Source organism: Silurus meridionalis, chromosome 8 (assembly GCF_014805685.1).
Source record: "Silurus meridionalis isolate SWU-2019-XX chromosome 8, ASM1480568v1, whole genome shotgun sequence".
Classification (NCBI taxonomy): Eukaryota; Metazoa; Chordata; class Actinopteri; order Siluriformes; family Siluridae; genus Silurus; species Silurus meridionalis.
In genome coordinates this window covers 14,013,915-14,041,835 of record NC_060891.1, presented here as the reverse complement: position 1 = coordinate 14,041,835, position 27,921 = coordinate 14,013,915, and the positions used below count along the sequence as shown (strand labels likewise).

The 27,921-nt window shown below is 37.9% G+C and overlaps 2 protein-coding genes and 1 long non-coding RNA gene across 9 annotated transcripts in view; 2 read left to right on the top strand and 1 right to left on the bottom strand.

Annotated features, from left to right (window-relative positions):
• Window positions 1–13,047, top strand: part of slc35f4 (solute carrier family 35 member F4) — a 34,493-nt gene extending 21,446 nt beyond the window's left edge. For 2 of the 3 annotated variants that reach the window (XM_046856544.1, XM_046856546.1), the window contains exons 2-7: window positions 3,552–3,852; window positions 5,478–5,697; window positions 8,201–8,326; window positions 8,429–8,621; window positions 10,209–10,298; window positions 12,108–13,047. In XM_046856544.1, the coding sequence (XP_046712500.1) occupies window positions 3,552–3,852; window positions 5,478–5,697; window positions 8,201–8,326; window positions 8,429–8,621; window positions 10,209–10,298; window positions 12,108–12,349 (1,172 nt within the window). In that variant the 3' untranslated portion in view covers window positions 12,350–13,047. The remainder of the gene's footprint in view (window positions 1–3,551; window positions 3,853–5,477; window positions 5,698–8,200; window positions 8,327–8,428; window positions 8,622–10,208; window positions 10,299–12,107) is intronic. The other variant, XM_046856545.1, reaches the window with a different exon arrangement.
• A 2,592-nt stretch (window positions 13,048–15,639) lies between these two features.
• LOC124390544 lies at window positions 15,640–21,730 on the top strand. 5 transcript variants are annotated; one of them, XR_006926760.1, is made up of 7 exons: window positions 15,641–16,172; window positions 16,408–16,475; window positions 16,572–16,643; window positions 16,743–16,822; window positions 17,215–17,365; window positions 17,547–17,658; window positions 17,773–21,730. It is a non-coding gene; the product is annotated as an uncharacterized LOC124390544 (long non-coding RNA). The 5 variants fall into 5 exon arrangements; XR_006926757.1 differs by lacking the exon at window positions 17,215–17,365 and having other exon boundaries at window positions 15,648–15,849; window positions 15,944–16,172; XR_006926758.1 differs by lacking the exon at window positions 17,215–17,365 and having other exon boundaries at window positions 15,648–15,849; window positions 15,932–16,172.
• A 137-nt stretch (window positions 21,731–21,867) lies between these two features.
• On the bottom strand, window positions 21,868–25,202 carry naa30 (N-alpha-acetyltransferase 30, NatC catalytic subunit). The gene is made up of 4 exons (XM_046856547.1): window positions 24,052–25,202; window positions 22,676–22,799; window positions 22,338–22,393; window positions 21,868–22,154 (listed from the first exon to the last, which is right to left on the bottom strand). The coding sequence occupies exons 1-4, from the start codon at window positions 24,871–24,873 to the stop codon at window positions 22,017–22,019; spliced, it is 1,140 nt and encodes a 379-aa protein (XP_046712503.1). The 5' UTR covers window positions 24,874–25,202; the 3' UTR covers window positions 21,868–22,016.
• Between the last annotated feature and the right edge of the window lie 2,719 nt (window positions 25,203–27,921).

Here is a 27,921-nt window from a genome sequence, read left to right as displayed (position 1 = left end):
GAGGGGCAAACATGCTGCATATTGTTTACACAAACATTCCCGGCGAGTATCTTGTGGAGCCCCGCCCCCATCTCGACTACTCAGACCACATCTTTGTTATGCTAATTCCAGCATACAGTCCGCTTGTCAGAAGCTCTAAACTAGTTCTAAAATAGGTGAAAACCTGGCCAGCAGGAGCCACCTTTGCTCTTCAGGGCAGTGTTAAGTGCACTTACTGGGACATGATTAGGGAGGCTGCAACCAAAGGCAAATTCATCAACTTGGAGGTGAACACATCATCAGTGACCAGCTACATCAGCAAGTGTGTTGATGACGTGACCATCTCCATAACCAACACTACACTCTCCAACGAGAAACCGTGAATGTGTGTGTGATGCTAAAATCTAGAGACTTCGCTTTCAGGGCAGTGCCAACTGTCCCGTGCCATCAAAGAGGCAAAGCATGCACACACCGAGCGAATCTATAGCCACTTCCAAGAGAGCGGAGACCTGGACCAGACAACGTTCCCGGCACAACGGATGTCTTCACCAAAATCTTCAACATATCCCTAAACAGCACCTTTGTTCCTACATGCCTCGAGGCACAGAACATCATCCCCACGCCGAAGAAGTCTACAGTCTCCTGCCTCAATGACTATCGTCCCATCACACTTGCACCCATCATAATAAAGTGCTTCGAGAAGCTCATCATGAGGCACATCAAGACCAAGCTTCCACCCTCACTGGACCTTATGCATTTTGCGTATGATCCAAACCGTTCCACAGACGATGCCATCTCTACGACCCTCCATCTGGCCTGGTTTGGGAACATCACCGTCTCAGATCGCACAGACAGACAGCAGAAGACAGACAAACAGCAAAGAAGATAGGAGTCTCTCTCCCCTCTATCACAGAAATTTAACAACAACAGCATTGTGGATGACCCCACACACCCCTCACACCCACTTTTTACCCTCCTGCCATCAGGAAAGGGGTTCTGAAGCATTCGGGTCTCACATCCACACTGTGCAACAGTTTTTTTCCCCTCAAGCCATCAGATTCCTCAACACACAGAACTGAACTGTACATAGCACCCACACACACTCACTCAAATGTGTGTTACTGAACTGTTACCACCTGAACTCAACACACACTAATTACTCATCTCAATCCATTCCACCACCCATATTATATTTATATTTAATCATATTATACTGTTACATGCTGTTTTGCACCTCTTGTCTGCTGCTACTGCTGTTTTTGCACTACATTGTGTTTATGTTTACAAATGCACTCTTGTTTATAGTCCTCTTTTGCACATTACTGTATAATCATAGTATACAATAGGTTTACTGGTTGGTGTTTTTTTGTATTCTGTGTTTTGTGTATCTGTCCCACATTGTCTTGTGTTGCCTGTCTGCACTGTTTTTTGTCTGCACTGTTTACACCTGGTTGCACACCATGCACTTTATGTGGCGACACTTACTTTAGTCCTTGCTCTGTTATGTAGCTTTATGTTGTGTGATGTAGCTCTATGTTGTTTAATGTAGCACCAGAGGTCTAGAGAAACATTGTCTCATTTCACTCTGTACTGCATCAGCTATATATGGTAGAAATTAAAAACCTACTTGACCTGTGCTGTTGATGCCCCTATAAACAGAGCTCTTTCAGGTTTCTCAGCGGGTGCTTCACTGAGGAGAGCAAACCTGTTGGACACCTGAAGCAGAGAGAAATGGTGCTCCTGTGAAAGAGCCTTAGCATTAGCTTTGCTAGTATGTCACAGAGTCATCACCCACTCTCCCCACTGCGAGGGCTCTAATGCCGGAGTCGGTGTTATCCTAACTCCACCTAGAGCATCCAGACTTCCCTTGCAGAACCTGGACTGTTCTCACACTCACTAATTCTCTTTAGACTCTGGATGTGCTCCTCTAATGCTAGGAGATTCTCCATCAAAGAGCTAACTTACTTACATTTCTCACAGATAAAATTATCGCTAACGATGGAAAAAGACTGATTATACATTTCACACTCCACACACTGAATGAGCTGGATGCTTGCCATATCAGAGAAATTACGTACCTTAATGTGGTTACTGTAGTGTGTGTTCTCAGTTCCGAAGGGAATGGCCTCCACTCACTGCTTTACAACAGGGAATATAGTGCCCTTCTAACAAAAAAAAAGAGTAACACAGCCGACAGAAAGTAGAGAATACAGGAAATCAAAATGATAATTTAAGATTATTTAAGTTGAGACATCGAAAACAGTAAAGATTTAAACGCCCACACAAATACGAAAATCCTCGGCAAACAAATAAACAACAGGAAGCTACATCATATAGCTCAAAACACTTGTGTGGGCTATTTCTCACTTTAACATGGCACTGTGCTATTTTCAGATCCAGCGTCAAACAAATGTTTCTGTAGCTTGAACACCTTACAGTAGCTTTGCTATTTTTGTCATAGACAACAGGTTCCCAACCCACTTCCTCATTAACAGGCCATACTGAAGTGGGTGTGTTACAAGAAGGGAAAGAATAACATGTGCAGGACAGGGGGTTCTCTGGCAACCAAGATTGATAAACAGTACCATAGACCACACAGAATGAAAATAATAGCTCTTAAATTAAACAAATGCAGATCTATGTGAAACTTATTAACTGATTCAGATTGTGCAGTGACTTTAAATTAGTGTTTTATTGTCAGCAGATGCAATGGGAGACTAAATTTGATAAGACTATTGATTCATACACAGTGGTGATATTAACTCTTAAATCTAAATATGTAGTGTGCCTAGAGTGTAACATTCCACAGTTCTCACTTTCTCATTATATATAATAAACAGTAATAACACTACTACAGATGGTACACCTGACCATTTTTGCAATCAGTCAGTCATGTGGCAGTAGAACAGTAGATAATAATGCGAGTAGATAATATTCACGAGCTTTAGGTAACATTTACAATAATGATCAGAATAGAAAACCTCCAGCAAGTGACAGAGTGCACATAGAAATGCCTTGCTGATAAGAGAGGTCATTGGAGAATGGCCAGTCTGACAGTAAGTCTACAGTAACTCAATAGATTTTTGTATAAAATTAGAAGAACAGATAAACATGAATAATTTTATGTTTAACAGGATATGTGACCTGGTTAACTTGGCAGTTATGCCTTTATTATTAAGTTCCATTTTGAGATCGTAGTGGTGCTGCTTCATGACCCCGTGGAGCTATTTTTGACATACTGTAAGCTTGGACTGTGCCATGTAGGCAATTTTTACCTGCCATTAGTGCTTCACCTGCAGGTAACTGACACTGCAAGGTATTGATCAGTATATCCTTCCCAAGCTCAGAGAGACACCAGGGACAGATGCAGCTTTTTCAGCATTGAAGATTTGTAATGCTCAATGGGTTCAATTCTAGGTTTCTTTTTCTAATAACTACCATGTCTTTTTTGTATTTTTAACCCTTCTGAGAGCTTTATTGTCTATAATAATAAAAAATAAAAAATCAATGAGTATAATATGTTAAAAACTGGTGCAAGTTGTAATCATTTGACAATATTGTGTAATCTGTAGGAGATGAAGGTTCGGACTCCCACATCGAGACTCCAGCCAGTGAGACGAGCGGCGAAGTCACCGCCTATCAGACTTGTGCCAACGTAGTTCTGAAGGTCATCGGCGGCCTGCTGTTGGTCCTGTGTGTTTCCTCATCCTGGGTGGGCACCACTCAGGTGGTGCAGTGGACTTTTAAGTCCTTCTCTTGCCCTTTCTTCATCTCCTGGTTTAGCACCAATTGGAACATCCTCTTCTTTCCTCTCTACTACTCTGGCCATGTGGCCATCACAAGAGAAAAGCAAACACCCATTCAAAAATTTAGGTGAGTTTATCAAAATGAGATTAACTGGGAATGCAATAAAGGGGAAGTGAAAAGATAAAGAATTTGGTGTCAGCTATTTAATGGAATTCAGCCTACAACCCACAGGCAGTATTCAGATCAAAAGAACTGACCACTTACTGATAGAATTACTAAATTTATTTTACTTTAACCCTTAACAAAGTTTATTTTCATGAATTTAAACTCTGTCACCTGATGCTTTGTTCTCCAAATGCTGGTGCCAAATGTTGGGGCAGGCCGTATTTGGTCTGGCGAGCCATAGTTTGGTGACCCCTGCTATAAAACATCATTCCAATGCAAGTTTACTTATATATCAGCTCTAAATAATAGTTGTAGTGCCCTTACACTAAACAAATTAATCAAATTGTAATTTTTTTAGTAGAGCACACCCATGAAAAAGCCAAAAACTCACTAGTCAAACAACCCTCCTTCTGATCCACCCTGCCCCATCTGCTTGGAGACACAGCAGGAATTAATATCACTTAGAAAAGAAGCAGAGTACTTCTTACCCCATACACAAAGAAAACTTAGCCCGAGGAATTGGATCAAAGAATACCATCAGTCTCTCTCACTGCTAAATTCACTTTATATGAATGGGAAAAGTGTCTGCCTTGATGGCCACTTAATTCAATTCTGTCTGGACACCACTCATATACTTACCTGCAATCTCACCATCATGTGTTTACCTTAGTGGCCAAGTGCAGTGCTAAACCACATAAACACACACATAGACATGCACACACATATGCACACCCGCACAACAAATGATAGTTGTATTGAATGTTATTACTATTAATATTGTGCTGCCATTATTAACATTATTATTGTACTTGTGTTTTTGTTTGTTTGTTTTTCTTCTGTCTTATATCTGTTCCACTTCATGGTTTGTGTTTTTTTTTAGTAATGGCTTTCAAGTTTGCATTAGTTTATATTCTTCCTCTTTACTGAAACTAATTACTTTGTGAAGCATCTAATAACATTAAAAGATTTGCAATTGTAAGTGAAAAAATGTCATGCATTTGTATGCACGTATAAAGGTGTATGCAATGCTTTTAAATGTTATAAACCCTTTATATAAAGTGCTAAATGATTCATGCTGATAGATTATTTAAACAAATCTGAGGGTTACTGTTGGGTTATAGTGACACATTACCCAGGGAGCCAACATTTTTTTCATATCATTTCACAGGTTAATAAAAAAATAAATTAAAAAAAGATTTTTGGAAGACCTAGAAGTGCTTTTTTTAAATCTTTTGTAGTTTTGACAGTCATCTCATTTTATCCTAACCTTATTTTGAATAGTTTAGGGTAAAATAAACCCTTATATTTTACCCTAAAGTATGCAAACATAAAATTGTCCCATTGGTTGTAAAAAAAAAAAAAAAAAGAAGGGCATTCATTTAAAACATTTATTTTAATGATATTCAACTATAGTGTTATGTGCAAATAAAATTAGTGTCTCATTTACATATATATATTTTATATATATATATTTTACAATATCTTAATGTATGTTTTCACCAAGTTTCCTGTGCCTGTGGTGCAGTTTTTTTTTATTATAACTGTATAATTGTATAGCTAACTATATTTACTATTTCATTGTATAGGGAGTGCAGTCGATTGTTTGGGGAAGAAGGAATGACACTGAGGCTGTTTCTAAAGAGAACAGCACCTTTCTCCATCTTATGGACGCTGACTAATTATCTGTATGTGCTGGCATTGAGGAAACTTACAGCCACAGATGTTTCAGCACTCTACTGCTGCCACAAGGCTTTTGTCTTCCTCCTGTCCTGGATTGTGCTCAAAGACCGCTTCATGGGTGTGCGGGTCTGTATCTTTAGTACCTCTTAAATATCTCTAATTGACAGCAAAAAATTTATGATACATTGCGATATGTTACATGAACCTACAAATATTGAAAAATGCACAGAATAATGTATGAGGCAGAAAGTCATGGCATCTTGTAAAAACAAAATAAACTAAATAAAGGAGTTTTTCCTTGCCACAGTCGCCATGGCTTGCTCATCAGGGATAAATGCACACCATTCACCTTAACTGTTGATTTCTGTAAATCTGCTTTGAGACAATGTCTGTTGTGAAAATCGCTATAGAAATAAACTTCACTTGACTTGACGTGACGTGACGTGACTTAAATAGACAAAGGTTTGTGCACACCTGGCCATAAGATTCATATTTGATTAGATTTATGAATGTATTTATTCCACATTTATGTTCCATTTATAATTATAATAACCTCTGTTCTTCTAGGAAGATGTTCCACTAGATTTTGAAGGGTACTTGTGGAGATTTGGGGCATTAGTAAAGTTCAGGTCCTGATGTAGGATGAGGAGGCCTGGGGTGCAGCCAGCGTTTCAATTAATCCCAAAGGTGTACATTAGGGTTTAGGCCAGAGCACTATAGCACTCCACTTAAGATCTTCCACTCCAAATCATGTAAATGTTATTTTCATGGAGCTTTTTTTACAGAGGCATTGTCATGCTGGCAAAGTTTTGAGTCTTCTAGTTCAATTGAAAGGAAAAATGTAATGCTACTGCAGTCAAAGATATCCTTTGCAGTTGTGTGCCTCCAACTTTATGCTAACAGTTTAGGGGAAGAAACACAAATGGCTGGAAAACTGAGGTGTCCCAATACTTTAGTTCATAGAGTGTAGAGGTTGCCAGGATATGGTTGATATATGATGACGATTATTTTGGCCAATTTGTTTCTTTTTCCCCTTCATCTAATAAAATCTAATACTTAAATAATATGTAATACAGAAAATTGCTTAAATTAAACATTTATTGAACAACACAAGTCTCTCCAATCATTGGACTTGTTACCAGGTTTTGGTATCTGAGCCTACATGTATCTTAAACTACAGCGAGTTGAATGCTCTCTAACAATATGGTTCCAAAAAGATTTCCTCATTCTCTCTCCAAATGTTATACTCTCTAAATGTTATTCTCATTCTCTCTCCAAATGTTATTCTCATTCTCTCTCTAAATGGTATTCTCTCTAAATTTTATTCTCATTCTCTCACCAAATGCAACATCATATTTAACCAGCGGAATATACTGTATAAGGCTAGATTAAGAACGAATGCTAAGAACCATACCAAGCTGACGGTCGGCCGTCGGGGATGTCACTGTTGTTTTGAGCGCCGGTCGGCTTAAGGTTATTTTTTTCGCATCCTTGACTTGTCAGACCGCGAATTAGCAGCGGAGCTCGTCTGCAAGAAACAGAACTAATTGGCTTATTGGCTAATTAGCTTAGCGAATGAGCAGACGTGAAAAAAACGGAACACGCTGGTTGTCATTCTGGTCCTTGTCTTTGCAATTTAACAGATATGATGCAAAAAGGTTAGACGAATCCGTTAGTAATGATTGCAGCAGGTGTAAATGCTGCTTGCTTTAGACGTTTACAGTTGTAGCGCGCCTGGTTTCCCTTTTTGGACACTACTGCCACCTGTTGGTATGAGAGAGTTATGTTCTCTCACACGGTTTGGCGTGTCAGATGCATGCCTAATAATCGGCCTAATTTGCAGCACAATCAGCCAATGACGATTAGTAAAAAAATTAAAAAGCCAAAATCGGCCCGATTAATCGGCCGGCCGATCAATCGGTTAAGCTCTAATAAAGTGTATGTTTAAACCCGTCTCACAAGTCAGATTTGTTATGCAATTTGTGTGCAACAAATGGAAATATATTATCGCTAAACCAAACAATTACTTGTATCAGTTAGAAAACACCATGAAGTCACCCTATGTGCCTCTCATGAAAAGCCAATATATTAAACCTGCACATTTAAGAGTTCAGAAAGACACTGACAGACTTTGACCCAAAAGCCAACAGATTTAAAAATGTGTAAAATAAATTTAAATGTACATTAAAATCAACACAAAACTATAGAGGAAGCATTAGAGAAAAGTGTTTATACACATTTTATAAGAATGTATTGACATAGTGGTATTGGCTAGTCAGCTCAGTATCTCTAGTTTCATGTGATTCAAATGCAGCGCTCTGATATAAAGAATGGAGTAGCAGAAATGCCCCAAAACTCAAACTTTTTTAGTTTAATGTACCCTGCAGAGCCCAAACTCCAACACATCCACAGTGCAGTATAGGAGAGGTTTTGAAAACATTACATGGTTACTCAATAAATAACAAAATGGCAGTAATTTCTTATTTTAATAATGTTTAATACTGTAAAATAACATTTTCACCACCCTTACTGAATGTCAAATTAGTTCTCTATTTTACAGGTGCAGTGATTTTAACTGAGACTCTCTACAGTGATCATGGATCTTTTATTGCCTGTTTTGAATTTTTAGATTGTAGCTGCTATTATGGCCATCACAGGTATTGTCATGATGGCCTATGCTGATGGATTCCATGGAGACTCAATTATAGGTGTGGCTTTAGCCGTTGGCTCGGCCTCCACCTCAGCACTTTACAAGGTTTGTGGAGTTTGTAATATTGCTTTTTTAGCATAACTATATATGAAAAAATATTCAGAGTAGTCTCTTATATTTAGGATCATGTCATCTCTTCACCTCCAGGTTTTGTTTAAGATGTTTCTGGGCAGTGCCAACCTGGGAGAAGTTGCTCACTTCTTCTCCACCATGGGCTTCTTTAACCTGATTTTCATCTCCTGTGTGCCCCTCATCCTCTACTTCACCAGGGTGGAGCACTGGGGCTCGTTGTCCTCTTTGCCATGGGGTTACCTGTGTGGCGTGGCCAGCCTGTGGCTGGGTGAGCAAACACAACCATTTAAAACTTTTAGTTAAATGCAGGGGGGGTCCAAATGATTTCTGAAAGAATGTCAAAATCATTAATATTACACACCCAGTTAAACAAATAGAAATACATTTTAACATTTTAAAATGAAATAATATTGTGTTTATTAAATGTGTTTTGAGAATTTTTTTGTCTTGAATGTCGCAACCTCCAATTCAGATCTGAAACTGATAACTATTACTTCTATCCAGACAGCTTTCTAAAGGCACTGAAGCTTTTGAAAAGCATTTCATATGTTTCAGAGCTGCCCTTTCACGATCATTATGATTGGTCAAAATGATTTAGGCTGAATAGCTGCAATTATTTAGCATATCTTTTAGTGTAGCTGCATTTTTTTATTGTGAAAATAAGAAGATTTAAAAATAAATGTATATACTCTTAAAGCTTAAAATTCAAAACAATTTTGTTGACAATATAGTTAAGCTGAAGACATTGTTTCATTTTCTCAACATATCTGTTTTTTTTTTTGTTGTTGTTTTTTACAATAATGGATAAACATGAACACTGAAATTATATTTAGTGGTATTTACTTTTGCTAGTAATGAATTGAGGTGATCAGGTTTAGAACCACGTTTCTTTCTTAGTGAACAGTTAGCTACAAGTTCAATATTCCACTATCTTCACAAAGTGGTTATGTGGGTTTCCTCTGAGACTCCTAACCACCACAGCCCTAAGAAAAAAGCTGTTAATGACAATAATGAAATGGGTAAACAAACACTCAGAAATGGAGATATAGATAATTCTTCTGATATGCAGTATACGGCAAAAAAATGTGGATGGCTGACAAATTACACTCACGCACAGGATTTTCCTACGAATCTGTTGCTACTTTCTTAAAAGCACTTAATTGTATGAAATGTCTTTGTTATAGTATTCCAGTTGAGAGCTTTTCTAAAAAAAACAGGGCACAAACCTGTTCTCAAATGACAACACTTCTGTGTACAGGCAAGGTCCATGAAGACATGGCTTGACTAAGATGTAGCTGAAGTTGAGAGGCCTCAATAGAGCTCTGACCTCAACTCGCTCACTAGCAAGATCTTGACATATGCAATAATTACGTCTTCTTTAGATTGTTTTAAGGGGATGCAAACTTTTTTACTTACCAATAAAATATAAACATAGTGATCAACACACCATCACTGACCCATATATCGAATTTGCTGAGGACAAAATTAAACTCTATAGTAAACTTTTCAGAGTGCTGAAAATGCTTTATCTGAGAGAATTTTTGGGTTTATATCATCGAATTACACTCTGAAGTAGCATTTCATCACCTCCGCTATCCGATATGTGATGTGTCAGCAGGCGTAGGCTCGATAGTAAGAGATCCACTTGTTTACTGTCTTTTAATACTGAAGTGGAACACTAATTCTCAGAGGAGCAGACAGCATCGATTATTTTCTCCACACATTTAGAGTTTGCACTGAAAGGAGGTGTCACAAATTATTTTCACTCCTTTCTCTCTCTCTCTCTCTCTCTCTCTCTCTCTCTCTCTCTCTCTTTCTCTCTCTTACTCTCTCCTCTGTGTGTGCTGTTTTACAGTATTCAACATTCTAGTAAATGTAGGCGTGGTTCTCACCTACCCCATCCTCATATCGATTGGGACTTTACTCAGCGTTCCAGGGAATGCAGGTGTGACTTTTCTCATTGCATTTCAAATCCATTCTGTGTAATTCAGTTGGGAAATGTCAGTAAATTACTATCTAAGTACGTACAGCACATTCAGTCGCTTTTTTCACTTTCTCTCACTCATACACTCATATACACATATACACACACACACACACACACACACACACACACACACACACACACACACACATACACGCTCCTGAGCAGGATGTCTCAAGTGATTAGAGTTTTTATGATTTATCCTCCCCAACTCTGTCTACTGCTAAAAGCATCCAAACCATTACACAGCAAATTTGCTAGCCTCCCACAGCATCTCTCCTTCCTTAAGATATCAGAGAGAAGCCTGATCAGCAGTGTGTATCCTGACCAGCAGCAGTGCTCATCATAAAAAACACAATCTGTTGCCAAGCGACACTAAATGCTTGATGAAGGTACATATCTGTCAAAGCAGCCTGCCAAGGTCAGTAGGTCAATTCAGGCAGGCTTTTTAAAACACTAACATGACCCCTATTTACTTGTTCTGGCACCACTGAGATCACAGAGTTTTTATTTTTATATGTTCATTGCTGGGGTACAATTATACTTTTTTTTTTACATTCTTTTGATGGAAGGATGCAGTAAAGCTGAAATATTTCTCCAGAGACCTCATTTACTACAGTCATTAGCCAAGTGGGCCGGAAATATTTATAATCCAGTCATTTCTCAAGTTCCAGGAATTGCCCATGTTACGATATTAGAATGTGTTCCTTGGTTTAAGTTGTCCTTGTGTTCTGTTGCATCATGATTTAAGTGCCTTAGGTGGAGTTGTTGCAATGATGGAATTTCATGAATAATTTGTGAGCTGTTCTTCTGTGGTTCTTCCCCAAATGGTTATTACAAAGTTGGAGGCATACAATTGTAAAGGATGTCTTTGGATGCAGTAGCATTAAATTTTTTTAACTAAGAGACCCAAACTTATTTCAGCTTACCAACGCCCCTGTGCACAAAGCCAGCTTCATGAAGAGGTGCTTTACACTGGTTGGAGCGGATGATCTTAAATGACTTGCTATTGATCACTGACTACAACTTCATTAAACGCATTTCAAGTTAATTGAAATGTTGACTGCCCCCCATCACACTGCTGACTTAAGCTGAATAAGCACACATCATGTTCAAAAGCACATTCAAATCCTATTCTGCACATCCAAATCCAAACTGTTATCCTTATCGTGTACATTCAAATAGGAGTCGTTACATAATTCATATATTGGTTTGTTTGTTTTTGACAGAAAGGGTGGTAGGGCATCTAAATAGGACTAAATGGTGTGCAACAGGATCCCAAAGCACACAACTAGAATGGCATGCAGGAAAAATAAGCAGTCGTAAGCACATAGTGGTTTTAAAAGAGGTCACTTGTTTATATATTTTTTTAAACTTACTAACTACATTTGAGACAATTTTGTTAGAACCAGAATTAACAGATGTTTTCCAATGTTTCTAGAGATATTTTTGTTCGATGAAAAAGCAAAAACAAACCTCACCAATTCCAGTTAATGCCATGTGCACTTTGTTTTAAATCCGAATACAAACACAGATATATAGAAATATTTGGAGCACTACATACAGATACAGAACACAAATACTAGCACTGCATTTCTCCAATTATTTAAACTATTGGTTAAGAAAATGATAAGACTTCATATGAAAATGAAAAGCATCATGTTACTGGTGTGCTGCTATTATTCTCAGTAAGAAGATGAGTAGGATAGCAGAACATACAAGTGAATTCTTTCTCATCCTTCTTCTGCTTTCTGACATTCTTGCATTTAGCTATTGATGTGCTGAAGCATGAGGTGATCTTCAGCGTGGTGCGTCTAGCCGCGACCTGCATCATCTGCGTCGGCTTCCTGTTGCTGCTGCTGCCTGAGGAGTGGGATACCGTTACACTGCGCTTCCTTGCCACACTTGCTGACAAGAAATCAGAAGAGCACGGCGAGGAGCTCACAGAGTCCAGCATCAACATGCGCAGCCGCAGCAGAGCCAACGGTGCTGTCTCGATCCCCTTGGCATGACCTATGACCTCTAGACCTCGGCCCTAGAGCTAATGAGTGCTAGAGATCCGCCATGAGGCAGTGTCTGAGTCAGGGGTAGTTTGGGTGTATGAGTGGAGATTCTGGAAGAAACAAAGTGGAGAGAAAGGAGAACTGGGATTATAACATGCTGTGACAACAACAACAACGCAATATCAACTGTGTGGATAGTGGCGGAGCTGAAAATATGAGGATCATAGCATTACTTCTCTCTCTCCTTTATGTGAGATTAGAGAGGAGCATTCTGCTGACTGTGCTGAGGAGGAAATCTCCCTTTTTAAAAGAAAGGTTTATTTAAATTATTTGTTTTTCTTGCTGGGATTTCATGTTCATGGGAGTAAATTTTCTTTAGGGAGATGAACTCTCTTGAGTAATGGAGTACATAGCCTTTTCTGTTTGCACGCCTTCATCCCAGCTATGCCTGCTGAACCCTCACATGGACTGTATTCTGTGAATATAGACTCGATCAGGGCCAATTTGGCTCACTGTATTAAAAATGCATGCATCTGACAGAGAAAGAATATATAATACAAATGTTATTTACATTGTATCTGACGGCATTATGCTGTACATAAGATGGAGAATATATATTATCCTATAGATGAACGGGGCCCCTCGTTTCTTCTTACACTGAAAATTAAAGATGAAAACCTGCCTCAAAATGCTATTTTTGGCAAACATTCTGACTCTCACTATCTTTCTGCAGAAGAATGCATCATTGTGACAGGTATAATCATTTAGAAATAAGTGAGGCACACAATGCTGTGAACTAGAGAGCTGAATATGTTATTTTTTAGCAGTCATATTATTTTGTGTTGCTTACCACTAACAGTTACATAGGAATTGTTTCAAACCCTTCTCAAGTCCTTAACTTAAATTGCAAAAGGAAATTTTGAAATAATACAGAAAGAAATGCCAATATATATATATATATATATATATATATATATATATATATATATGCACTGATCAAGCATAACATTATGACCACCTGCTTAATATTGTGTTGGTCCCCACATTGCTGCCAAAACAGTCCTGACCCATTGACCATTACCAGCATTAACGTCTTCCGCAATTTGAGCTACAGGAGCTCATCTGTTGGATGGCATGTGCATGAATGAGCCTCGGCCACCCATGACCCTGTCGCCGGTTCTGCTTCTTTGGACCACTTTTGACAGATACTGACAACTGCAGTCCAGGAACACCCCACAAGAGCTGCAGTTTTGGAGATGCTCTGACCCAGTCGTCTGGCCATCACAATTTGGCTCTTGTCAAACTCACGCAAATCCTTACGTTTGCCCATTTTTCCAGCTTCTAACATATCAACTCTGAGTAAAAAAATTTTCATTTGCTGCCTAATGTATCTCACCCACTAACAGGTGCCACGATGAAGAGATAATCAGTGATATTTACTCATGGGTCATAATGTTATAATGTCAATATTATGCCTGATCAATATATATATATATATATTAAGTTAAAACAAAGCAGAGGATGGTGTCGGGTGGAATAAGAGAGAAAACTATTTACTGCTAATCATAAAACTATTTCATTTCACATTACAATCTCATTACATTCAGCCTGGAAATTTAAGAGAGCACAGCATGAACCCATCTACTGTAAAGAATGAGGTCCTTTTTTAATACACAGAGGGCAACTAGAGAGGTTTTTTCAGACTGATAAAAAAAAAAAAAAAAAAAAAAATTAAATAAGGAAGGTTTTTTTTCAACCACATCCTAGTAACAGGTTTTTTCACTTTGGATTTCAACATTAACATTTTGGGAAATAATACATCTCACATCTGTCAGTTAAAGAAAAATTACAAGTTTTCTTCTCACCATAATGTAAAAAAAGCACATATTCTGACTTTAGTATTACATGATTAAAAATGAACAGAACAAATCAGTTGGTCTGTTTCACAGCTCCAAGGGGTCTTTGATAGATGACTTGATGATGGATCCAAATATAATAAATAAGCCCAGGCCTAGTATGGTGGACCATTTGGTTTCAAAGTTCTTTCACATTTTTTTTTTTTGTATAATGAATTTGGAGTTTGATGAACTTGCATAGCATCAGCTTGTTTTCACATTTACATTAGAATTCAAAAGTCCACATAGATAAAGATTTTTTTCAATATAAATATGGCATGAACTTTGGGTTGGTTCTAATGGTTTAAAGGCAGTTCATTCATATGACCTTCATATTTTTGAATATAAAAAACTGCTTGCTTTATTCCCCCCCAGACACATACAGTATTTCATGTCAATCCTGTTTTGATCTTATCGTGTACAGAATGCTAAACAGATGCAAATGCTGGTTATGACATATATTTAATAAACACTAAAGCAGAAAAAAAACAAAAAGGTACTCCAAAATATGGTCAAATACAGACAGAGTTCTGTCAATTTACAAACCGACTAAATTACTGCAAAGGAGATTAAAACCAGGAACAGAAACAGTTCAGCAACAAAGAATTTATCAAAATATCACATCTTTGGCAACGTTCAGTGACAAAAGTCACAGTGAGTGTATTACTTCATGCTGTTTCTCTTAATGAAGATCTTTTTAAATAATGTGTTTGTGCATGTATTCGTAAGCTGCCTGTGCTTAATCAGTTAGAGGGCAAGTCAGAGTGGGAAAGTGCATGTGTTTCCTCGAGTTGGGCAGCTATGTTTGATGGCTGTGGTAAGAATTAGAGTTCAAGTCTTGCAGTGACCTGACAGCTCTCTTTATTTTTCATCCACAGCTTATGGACCACATCATGTAAAGCATCAGTTTTTACTTTTAATAAAAGTGGTTGTGCTATTGTAAAGCATTTACAGGAGTAAAATGAAGAAAATCATTTGTTTGAAAAGGGTGTAAGAGACCCTCTGGAGTCCATTGGTGAAAACCAAAAGCACTGCATCTTGTTTCCTTTTAGCTCCACTTTAACAAGACTTACTATGGTACATACATATAAAAACACCCATATGTAAAACACCCAAAAGATCACAAAGCCCATTTTAAATTAGAAAATGGCAGGATAATATGTAGACAATGGTATGTAGCAATTTTCATATGAACTCGAATCAGTTAGTCATAGAAAATCTAAAACACAACTCATAAAGAAGAATTGTAGTGGATTCTGTCAATCATCAAGCATAGCACTCTCAGCTGTGCCATGCCTGACCAGTCAGCAGGAGAGATATCCCCTCGTCAGTATTCAAGCATGTCCACACTGTTAAAGAGTAACTCATGAGGAATGTCACTATGGTAACATTGCCACGTTATAAAAAAACTAAAATAAAAACAGAAATATAAAGCAGGAAGTGGTGCATGTACCTGACAGTCTTTACACAACTTTGCAATAGTTTCACAAAACTTAAAGAGTAGAGGAGAAATACTACAGATCGAAGCTCAGATTCAGACAGGAGTGGACGAGTTCTGTGAATTATTATTGTGGAAGGTGCTAAAAGAAGACCCTGGAAGTCAGAGGATACGGGGTATTTGGATTGCATTGTGAAATGCTTACTTTCATTCTGGCCCTGTGTCTGTGTGGATTATTTCACTCCAATCATGATACAGTTTTTGTTTTAGCGTAACTCTACTGGCAGTGGCTGTGAAATGGGGACGAGCAACTCCAGAACAAAGATTTGCAAAGTAACACCAAAACAGGAACAGCCTTTACATCAAACAGCCTCACCAAGGTTGATCACTGCTGGGCAATATTTACCACAACACCAGCAGGGAATTCGGGGACACCAGCAGATCAGACAACTGCCACCACTCAAACAGCATGTACCTCAGCTTGTTCATTTACCATCAGGTCAGATCATTTCTTTGTTAACATCTTGTAAACAGTGGCCACTTCTTTCTAATACCCCAAATCAGCAACTGTTTACCGTTTCTGTTTTCTTTCAAGAGTTCCCTAACTTACAGGATACAGTACGGTTTTCTTCATACTGCCAATCACATTGATAATTGCATTATAAATTTTGCCACTGTTTGCTTTTTTAATGCACCTTTTTTTTTTTGGAGTGTGAAGTAATTTGTTTTTTCAGACTCACAGAATGTACACGCTGAACCAATACACAGCATCATCAAATCTCATCCACCACAAAAACCAAAGGTCTAAAATCTTGCTGTACAAACAAAATAAAGCTAATGTTGCTATTCAGTAGGTTGGAATGGTACTGACCTTGAATTTTTCCATGCCTGCTCACAGGCATGGCAAGCTGTTGCATGTCAAATGGAGCTGGCAGCAACATCTAAGGCTTCTGATGAAAATGTTACTATGGTACGCACACGCTCAGTAATTTGATTTCTGTTATATTTCTCAGTTTTTACCATAAGTGATATGGTATATGGTATATAAATATGTTTTTACTATGCAAAGGAATGGAGAAATAGGGCTGTCACACTCCAAAATTCCACTCCATGTCAGGGAGGCGCTGTGGTGCAGGCAGTAGCCTACAGGTACAGAGCACTTGTAATGAATGTATGTATTTATGTATGTAGTAACTGTTAATTATTGGTAAAGGCAAAATTAGCATGTTCTCCATGTCCAGAACCTACTAAATTCATATACTTACATAGAAATAGTAAGTGGATTTATTCATTCATACAGTATATAACACCTTGGATTGATTGACACCTAAGGTCTATCTATATAGTAGATAACCCACCTACCAGCGTGTTTTAAAAGATAGGAGGAAATGGGAAAACATGCAAAACTGTATCAAATCAGTATCTCAGACTCAGGATGAAACCATTACCCGAGCTTGAGGCAGCAACGGTGATAGAGGCTGTGAAATAAAGTGAAATGAGAACACAGGTGTGATCTTTAAGAGATGTTTAGAAATCCACAGGAAGTAGTTTATAGAAGAAGCACAAAGCAGACAGCTGGTGAGCACTGAGCCTTGCCCTGTTTTTCCCTGTGGGTCTGATTACCATGCTGCTGGAGTGGAAAGTAGCCTGGGCTGAAGCCACAGTGCTTCCTCCATGGAATCCACTCTGCTGGTACAAGTCCTCATTCCTCTCAGGAAAATCCTGAAGTATGAACACTGAAAGATAACTCTTTTAACTGGTCATCAACAGGGCCCAACATAAGATTTTGCTTTTGTTTACACTAGAGTGTATTATATGTAAACTTTTCCAGCATTGAAAGAGATTCCCTTAAGTGGGTTTATGTATTGCACAGACAAACCATGGAAAGTTCCTGCAAGCACAGACACTCCTAATTGGTCAAGCAACCAAGAAGCGTCAATCCCGTCAGAAGCACCTTAGGGAGCGGAGAATTTTTACTTTAAACAGTGAGTGATTGAAATAGATTTAATTTAAAATAATGTTTCAATATATTTCACTGATCCAGTTTAAGTCACAGCTCATGCAAGAGAAGACAGGTTGACACATTCTGATTTCTCCAGTTGCAGGAGCCTGTAATGGGCAGACAGAAAGAACTAATCTGGTGTCCAGGCCTACTCAGAGAGACATCTTCTGGGATCAGACAACAGGACAGAATCTAGACCTCAGGGAGCTTCTGCAGCCAAGTCCTCACTTGACTGATCCAGACACTGAAATAGAAGAACTGCCAGGACGACAGAATTTAGAAGTTGGACTAAAGGGTAATTCGGATGGTTTCTTTGGGTATTTGAATAACAGTGTAACAAAATCGCCAAAAAGATTAGGACAGCAGATTTTACCTTGGCTTGAGGACTTTCGAAAGCATGAGCGAAACCATTTAAACTCTTGGGATATACTGGAGGGCCAGTGGGGACACCATCAGTGGCTTGATGCACCCAGGGAACATTGTGAAAAGGAAGAAAGGGAAAAGGGAAGAAATACTACAGGCCAGGTAAACGCTGTTTACCAAAAATGGAAGTTGGAGAAAACCAAACATAAATTAAGATACTGATGTGAGTTTGGAGATGCAACTGAAAAGCCATGACTAACCTCATTGGTTTTGACATGATGATTTGATGCACATGGGTTCAGCGGATAGGCTGTCTAATGCTAATATAATCTGACTATGAAAGCTGTCTAATGAAAGCAAATATTTTAAATTGTACATTATTGACGTGTTTTGTCTGCAGCCTTGACCACTGAACACTGTTGTGTAAATGCATTATTTGCTAATGCAAACACATTTCCAAGTGACGTGCTAAAGTCCATTTGTGTTGTGAAAATGTGACCCATGTTTGATATTTAACTCTTTTAATTTTATGGCAAATGATTGAAAATTATTACAGTTCCAAATAAAATAACTAGATGCAATGACCAAATACCAGGAACCACTTAAAAATCAAATGTTCCCTCTTAAGTAAGGCTTTAATCCAAATATAAACCGTTGATATGCTGTGCGGGCAAAGCGCAGCTTCATGGTGGCTCTCCTGTTCCCAGCCCTCCTGAAAACAATGCTAGCTGCTGCTGAATGGTTCCCAGCTGACATAATTATCATGATAAAATACACATTCATTTTGGTTGTACTGTGGTCTTTATCCAGTAGAAATATGAATTTAACACCGATTCAAATGAGTTGCTAATTAGAAACCACAAATAAATCCAGTGTGGGAGTCGACTGAAGACAGGGTTGACTGAAGTAGTGGTGAATATGATCTTAAACCAAATTTCTCTGTAATACAAAATGTCAGATGCAAAGCAACATAATGTTAATTTTCTTCTCAGTCAGCTAATATTCACATCGGATATGAGAAAACAACGATACAAAAGTACACAGTAATAATCAAGCAAAGCAGGTAGCAATAAATCACGACACGTTTGCAATAAAAAAATCAAATAATTTATTTATACTTTTTAAACAAAGTCTGTTGTCCACTTGAAATCAAAGAAAATTTGCAAGAAATGTTGTAAGAGGCAGAGGAAGATGAATGGGATGACGAAACATGTGGACCATACTGTACGTCCCAACTCCATGACTCCGTGAGGTGCAGGTCTCCTTTTTGTTTTGTTTTTTTCTTTTTTTTTTTTGTAAATCAGAAGCAACTTAAAACCAGATCACAAACACAACTGAAATGTTTATAGTGAAGAGCAGATGCCCTGATAATTCCTTGACCAAAACATCACACATCAGGATCATGTCTGCTTTTAAGAATGGTGTCATATGCAGCTAGGACCTGCCAGCTGTTGTCCTTTTGTAAATGAACCTATAATAAAGATCTTAAACGTTAATAAATGAAATGAATCAGTAACAATGCATCTGAAAGTGCAACTATTCTAAACTATTTTAGAATTGTGGATGCTCATTTCATAAAGCATTGATAAACCTAGGAAGAAACCATGAACTAACGTATGTAGAACTGCCCAGCTTCCAAACAGATATTAGTGTCTGTTCAGATTGTATTTTTTTTGTACCTAGAACAAATTAGGCCCAAAGAGTTGGAGTTATTTAACAGGCATATCTGTCAACAGTGGTGAATGATAAGAGGGGGCATTTGCACAATAACAGCTCACATTTCCATCTCTCAACAGCTATTCAAGTCCTGAAGGAGCCCAACCCTTTACATAAACAAGTGGATTATGATTTTTAATAAGAATAGGGTCCTTTAAAAGAGCTTTTGTCAAGGAGAAGAGACCAAAAGGACAACTGGACACCAGAGCTGGTTTCTAAGGGGTATACAGCATCTCACTCTATAACTGTTGTATCCAATGAATTAAGGGTCAGTATAATTCAGCATTACATTTCTTATTCAATTTGGGTTCACAAAACTCTGTTTCTCGGCGAAGAAAAAAAAAATCCATCTGATCAATACTGTTGCACCTCTGTACAAATAAAAGAATCACATTTTCCCCACCAAAAATCTGCATGTTTTAAAAAACAAAACAACAAAAACAGCAAAGCACATCAGCCAGAATCGCAAGAGAAATCAGTATTTATAACAGAGGAACACACGGGGAAAAAAAATTAAAAATGAAAACTTCTACATTGCAGTGTGGGGTCTATAGTCATCTACACTCTCAATCAGTCTTTCATTCCAACACCATATAATAGTTCACACTGTATACTGTGTACACTTTGTGAAACAACTTCACAATGCAAATTGTTGCAGATCCTCCTCAGCACAAGTGGTTGCTAATACAGAGTGATGAGCTGCTTATACTTTTATGCTGCCCCCTGCTGTGAAACTAAAGCAGTGCCGGAGCTCAAGTAACTTCAGGCAATGAGGAGATGATCCAATTTTTTATTTTTTGTAGTTTCTTCCTCCTAAAACATATGGCATATTAGCGTACAAGGCATTCATTTACCAATTAACTACTGACTATCACTGATAAGTTGCACCTTTGGCAGTCTGTAAGTTATGCATTTCCATACGTTTTTAAACACTTTGGACAGATAGCTGTTTAGGATGGGTACTCACTGGAGTATTCACAAACAAGTTGGAAGTCTTTTATTATATTAAGGGAATTGCTATCAGTGATTCATCTTCATTAATGTTAAAAGATCCTGCATGTTTATAAAGATGGGTGGCCATTTTTTTCTTAAATGCTAATGGTGCTGAATGGTGCATATGCCACAAAATGACTGGAAGGGTTTCAACAAACGAGCTATAAATTAAAAATTGAAAAGGGAAAATAAAATAATCAAATGCATAAAATAACACAGCACATTAGAGATCAGATAATGTGCACAGCTTGATGATTTCTCTTCTCAAGAATATCTGACAAACCATTACTAGTTATTCTCTGAAAAACAAGAAAAGTACCAGCCTGAAGTTATGTCCCCCACGCGCTAAAGAAAGTAGTTTTAATAGGAGAGAAGGATTATTCTGGCACAAATTAGGTGCAGACAGTGATTTCTGGTAAAAACTTACTGAAGCTGACTGGTGTGAGCAATTCAATGGCTTTGTATGTATGGTCTATCTCTGAGTGCAATGTGATGTCTTCCTTTAGCAAGAAGTGCATATCTGGCTTAAGCAGCTGTATTCCTACAGTGAAAAGAGCTTGGTCTGTTCAAATATAGGGACTAAAATACACACATAAAAGAATACCCCCCCACACACACACACAAACACACACACACACACACACACACACACAAACCAATCCTTCGACCTTTAACACAATCAGAACATCCCTATGAACCCTCTTTTGAAGAAAGAAAAAAAAAAAAAAAAAGGAAGGAAGGAAAAAAAATTATTTGTTAGTGTAGCTTCTATTTTTTTTTCCGTTTGTTTCTGTATGTTTAAATCATTTTGACTGTAGAAGTTTATTTTCCATCCCTCAGTTACAATTACTCATAAAAAATAAAAGTATAGAGGGTGATGCCTTGTTTGTATTCTTTTAGCCTGATCCAGTTCAACACGACTCCTTGAGGTGATGCTAATGTCCTGCATTCACACAATGACCTGCAATCCGGCTTTTGGACAACAGTGTAATCCAGAAACTGTCCCTCTTCAGAGTCGGTGACTGCTTTAAATATTAGCACCCCCATTTTTTTGTTTGTTTTTTTGTTTCGGTTTTTTTTTTTTTTTTTTTTTGCAATAACTTCTCTCGCACAGAGAAAGGTACGTAAAACGCTTTATTACATTTTGCTTGTTTGTCATGCGGCTGCCTCTCTGGTTTGGCTTCCTGGAGGCCAACTCTCCGTACTCACTTGGACACAGGGACAGGAGGACAGAGGACTTGACGGAGCGTCCGGACGTCACAGGAGAGCTCAGCGTAACCACAGCTTGAGCCGGAGAGCATCCACTCCATTTAAATAGTATCTGAACAGCCGCTTGTCCCTGACAAAGCCCAGGTTCTCGTAAAGTTTCAGGGCTGATTTGTTGGTGATTTCGGTCTCCAGCACCACCTGCAAAACACAGCAAGGGAAATATGCAAAAGGTTCAAATAAGGAACTGATCAGAACTGATAATGGTAATAGAATAATTCTAAAACAGCTGTCGGAATAATCTACATGGATTTGTGCAGTAGTATGTACAGCCAAAATAGAAGCTGTGTAGAACTATCAGTTAAGAGCTAGGCTGTGTCTTACCTCATCACAGTCCCCTGCCACCATAGCATAAATGGCCTTTTTAACAAGGTTTGTACCTGAAATTACAACAGAATGATACACATTAATGACCAATGAACTTTGTGACTGATCTCGAGCACCACTGTGCCACTTTTTTAGTCTTTACCATAATGCACAAGTAAAATAAAACCCGGCACAACCAACCAACATATCTAATGATCCACGCAATCCAAGCAACTGTAACAGTTAGGTAGAAAAAGCAAACAGGGCAGGTAAAGCCACACAAATAACTCCTAACCTCTAAAAGACGTTAGAAGGCTTTTAAATGGCAAGACTAAACTTGCACGAAGCATACATACCGATGCCTTTTCTGCGAAATTTGGAGTCCACAGCGAGCATGGCAATGTATCCCCGTCTGAACATCTTTTTGTGCATGTCCAACTTACATACAATGGCACCAACACAGTTTTTCTCCACCACTGCCTGTAATACAGATCAGCATTAAAATCATCCTAGAAATGGCTAGTAAAGGTGCCAACCGTCGATTGAATAAAAAGTACTTCTAATAATTTTAAATCTAATCAAACAGAAGTGATTAAATAATCTAACTAAAATTAAAATATGTTTGAGCATTGTGTATATATATATATATATATATATATATATATATATATATATATATATATATATATATATATATATATATATAAAATTCAACACAAATCATTCACCAAGCTTGAAATCCAAGGTGCCAGGGTCAACTGCTGCCTGCATATGGTATGGTACAATTAGCTATATATATATATATATATATATATATATATATATATATATATATATATATATATATATATATATAAATAAAAGTTATATAAATATAGTGTTCATTAATCGCAAAGGGTTTCAGATGAGGAAAAAAAACAGAAATTAATGTCAGTGTATCAAGAGCAGAAATTTCATATCCATGTTACATATTAAGTTTTATTTTTAACCTGCAAAAAAATGGCAATTAAAATGAAATATAGAAAATATAACTGAAATAGCACAATTTTGAGAAACCTTTAAAAAATGTTTTAAATAAATAAATAAAGGACCAGTTTCATGTATCGCATTAAAGGTCAATGATATTACAAGCCAATGGCTGTATTAAGCATTGAACTTTGTTGTACTATAAATGGGATTGTTCTATATTAATATTTTACTATTTATAAACGTTTAATTAAACTAGAACCCTTAAAAATGGAACTGCATCAGTTACGCAGATTACAGAGCCATGTTTTTGATTCATTTATTTTTAAATATTATGAACTCAAACGAGGGTAACCATGGCAACTTTCATTTGAACATAATACAGTTAGGTATAATGCAAAATTACTTTTGGCCCACCGCTCTCAATCATGTTTGATTATTGGCCCTTCATAGGAAAACGTTTGGGCACCTCAGATCAAGACTGTACAAACAAAATTAGGAACATCCATTAGGCTTGCATTTAACAAACATGCTGTCAGTAAGCAGAAGTTGTGGACACACACATGCAATAGTTTTTGTTTTGTTTTTAAATCTCACTACTTTAAACATCTCCAGAAAAGTACATCAGTCGATTTATTTTCAAAATATTACTAACGCAACCAAGCATAAATATTACTCTATCTATCAATGTGTAAAGTAATAACTATCGTGGTGTGTTTTTTTTCATCTCGCCCACCCCTAGTAGGCAGTATTACTACATACATACCAGAAAGCAGAGCTGGGGCCAGTTGTGAATGAAGTACCTATAGGTGTATATGGAGTAGGGCTCGGACAAGTCTTTAGTTATGAGCCTTATGATATCCGGCATTTGCAGCTCGGACTCGTATCTCACATAAGTGATGGGGCTGTGATCCGCTGCCGGTGTGCTCACTGACAGCTTCGCTATCTGATCCTCTAATGGTGCCTCCTCAGCTCCATCTCCCTGCGCCCCCAGGCCTCGCTCTCTGTCCCCCGCTGATTTCTGCACATGATCCTTACACTCGGAGCGACAAACAGTCCTGTCGAGCTCGGCTTTCAGACACGTACAATCTCCTTCCAGCTGATCTGAAGAGCCGGGCTCGGTCCTGACCGCGGGATCGAGGGAGTCTACTCCGTTACTGGGTAGCGAGCTGTCGCTGGCGTTAAACGCTGATTTCCTGGTTGCCCGCTCGCCAGTGCTGTCCACATACTCAGAGGCAGTGTGCTGACAGTCGGCCGATCTGTGAGCTCGGTGCTGGACGTGGTTTTGGGCGATTTTATAGCCGAGGTGTTCGTCGTGCTCTGGATGGCTGGCGATGCCGTTGAGCTGGGCCGGTGAAGAATGCAGCTGAGCAGGCGAGTTAAGGTGATGGACGCTATTCTGGCTCAATTTAACTATCCCTTTGGGCTCAGTGGCTTGTTGCGCCTCCGTCCCCGGGGCTATTATGTCTCCTCGGCCGCAGTCCAATGTCTCATTGTTCCCCAGGAACGAGCAGCCATCCACGGGCAGCGATCTAATTTCAGCCGAGGACGCAGGCAGTGTGTTAGGCCCAGGCGGCACTTCAGCCATTCCACTGCATGCAGTATGAGTGTAAACAATAGAAGTGAGCTCAAACCGAGCCCTCGAGCTAAACGCCGAGTAAGACTAATACAAGCCGGACTTCCAGGATCGGTAAAATAATAAAAACTGGCGAATAATTGTAAGCTCGTTTGCTATCTCGTGTCCCCTCTAGCCATTACTCAAGTCACTTCACACTAGCTGGCCTATCGGCTATCGCAAAGCAGGGTTGGCAATTTGCGACACATACAGGATCCTGGGAAATGAAGTATTGCGTCACATGCAGCGTTTACGTCTAATTGCAGAACTACAGTAGCAATACGTAACAGTAGTTTCAGATCAGAAGTGGGCGGAGCGTAGGCACATATTTCTTACGCCCCATGAGGCTTTGCACGAACTATGGGTGGAACTTCCGGTACGACGTAATTAATCATTTGTTGCAATGTGTGTTATTAATTTAATAATTCATTCAAAGCAAGGTGTAGAATCACACTCCGACTGAAGCTTTTATTTTGCCTGTGACGGTAGGGCATGAGCAATGTAATATATATATATATATATATATATATATATATATATATATATATATATATACACACACACACACAAATACATATACATGTGTATGTGGCAAATTAAATATTATTTGATTATTTTATATATATATATATATATATATATATATATATATATAAACATCAGATGTTTGCTGAAAATACATATATACAGATATACACATTACATTAGTGAATATATATATATATATATATATATATATATATATATATATATATATATATATATATATATATATATATATATATATCTCAAATCAAATTTAATTTGCCACATACTCATGTATATTTTAAAATAGTCAATGCGCAGCTTGTATAGCAGTACAGATTTACTGTCCCAAAATAATTCAACATACAGTACAACCATTATTGTCAAAATAGCTGGCAACAAAAGTGAATACACAGATGTACGTCGTGTAACCATGCAAAGCCACATGTCTAAAACATACAAATTTGTTTTTATCTTATATCAGAGGAGTTAAAATTTGGTGCTTTGAGTACAATTCTCTTATACTGACCACTGGATATATTCAACATGGCACCTCATGGCAAAGAACTCTCTAAGGATAAGAGAATTAAAATTGTTGCTCTCCACAAAGAAGGCGAAGGCTATAAGAAGATCGGAACACCCTGAAACTGAGTTACTGTACAGTGGCCAGTGTCATACAGAGGTTTTTACAAGACTGGTTCTATTTGGAGCAGGCCTTACAAGGATCCATCAAAGAAGTCGAGTCCTCGTGCTGTGCTTCAAGTGCAGAAGCTGGCTTCAAAAAACAGACGCATGAATGCTGCCAGCACTGCTTTAGAGGTTGCAGAAGTGAAAGGTCCGCTTGTCAGTGCTCAGATCATATGCCGCACACTGCAACAGTTTGAGTGGCCATCGTCCCAGAAGGAAGCTTCTTTTGAAGCTGGCTCACAAAAAAAGCCCACAAACAGTTTGTTAAAGACAACCTGTCCAAGAACATGAAATACTGGAACCATGTCCTGAGCTCTGATGAGACTATGATAAACTTGTTTGGCTCAGGTGGTGTCCAACATGTGTGGTGACGCCCTGGTAAAGAGAACCAAGAAAATTGTGTCTTGCCTACAGTCAAGCATGGTGGTGGTAGCATCATCTGAGTCTGGGGCTGCATGAGTTCTGCTGGTACTGGGGAGCTGCAGAAAACATGAGGGAAACATGGATTCCAACATGTACTGTGACATTCTGAAGCAGAACATGATGCTCTCCCTTAAGAACCTTTTTTTTTTTTTTTCTTTGAAAAAAGCAGTTTTCCAAAATAATAACAACCCCAACCACACCGCCAAGATGACAACTGCCTTGCTGAGGAAGCTGAAGGTGGGGGACTGGAAGAGGATCCCAGCAACAACCTGTGCAGCTCTGGCACTTCCATGCCCAGGAGGATTAAAGCAGTGCTAGATAACAAGGGTGTACTCACTTTTGTTGCCAGTTATTTTGTTTATATATAAATATATATATTACAGACCAAAAGTTTGGACACACCTTCTCATTCAAAGAGTTTTCTTTATTTTTCAGTTGTTTCACACTTTTTTGTTATGTATATAATTCCATATATAATTCCACATTTGTTAATTCATAGTTTTGATGCCTGCAGTGTGACTCTACAATTTTCATAGTCATGAAAATAAAGAAAACTCTTTGAATGAGAAGGTGTGTCCAAACTTTTGGTCTGTTATATATATATATATATATATATATATATATATATATATATATATATATATATATATATATACACACACACACACACACACACACACACACACACAGTATATGAATTGAAAAGTGACCTTATTTAAAAATGATAAAAGTATATGTAAAATAGCTTACACCTAATAAAAGAAAATTACGTGGATTAGGAAGCGCAACAACTTCTATAGACTGTATAAACTATGCTCACTTCTGATATGAAACCCCTGGCCTGGCATGACTGTCCTGAACCTGCTGTAAAAGTATTGCTTCTGTAGTTCTGCAATTAGACATAAACAAGTTAAGCCTTTTTTAGTTTTGTTTTCCCTAATTTTCACGAGAAATTAGAAAAATTACTTGTTTTTTCGTAGTTTGGTTCTGAAATATTAAAGAAAATAAAAAGAACAGTCCTTTTTCATTTTTTCAAATTCTCAATCTAAATTAAAATTAAAATGACCAGAGCTATCACTCAATCTGAATTTCTATTGTATTTATCTGGTGATTAAAACAAAAACAAAGCACATAAGCTTAACACATTTTTGTTAGTCAAAATAATTGTTTAACATCTGAATAAAAGGGAGGAAATGCACCCTTTAGCAAGGGTATGCTGTATATTGAATAATGTTAAAATTGTTAGGAGAGGGAACAAAATTAAGTGCAAAAATAAAATGGAGTATTAATCAATACATCAATAGCATGTATAACAATATAAAGGCTTTTAATAAGTGGCAGCCATTTAAGATGAAGTCTGTACCTTGCTGTATAATCTTATTTGGA

What these genes read in the sequence shown, in the direction of transcription:
- naa30 (XM_046856547.1), bottom strand. Translation starts at nt 24,873, where the DNA reads ATGGCTGAAGTGCCGCCTGGGCCTAACACACTGCCTGCGTCCTCGGCT. An exon ending in GGCCCCAGCTCTGCTTTCTG is followed by an intron (nt 22,800 to 24,051) that starts GTATGTATGTAG and finishes TCTGTATTACAG; the next exon opens with GCAGTGGTGGAGAAAAACTG. An exon ending in TGGCAGGGGACTGTGATGAG is followed by an intron (nt 22,155 to 22,337) that starts GTAAGACACAGC and finishes TGTGTTTTGCAG; the next exon opens with GTGGTGCTGGAGACCGAAAT.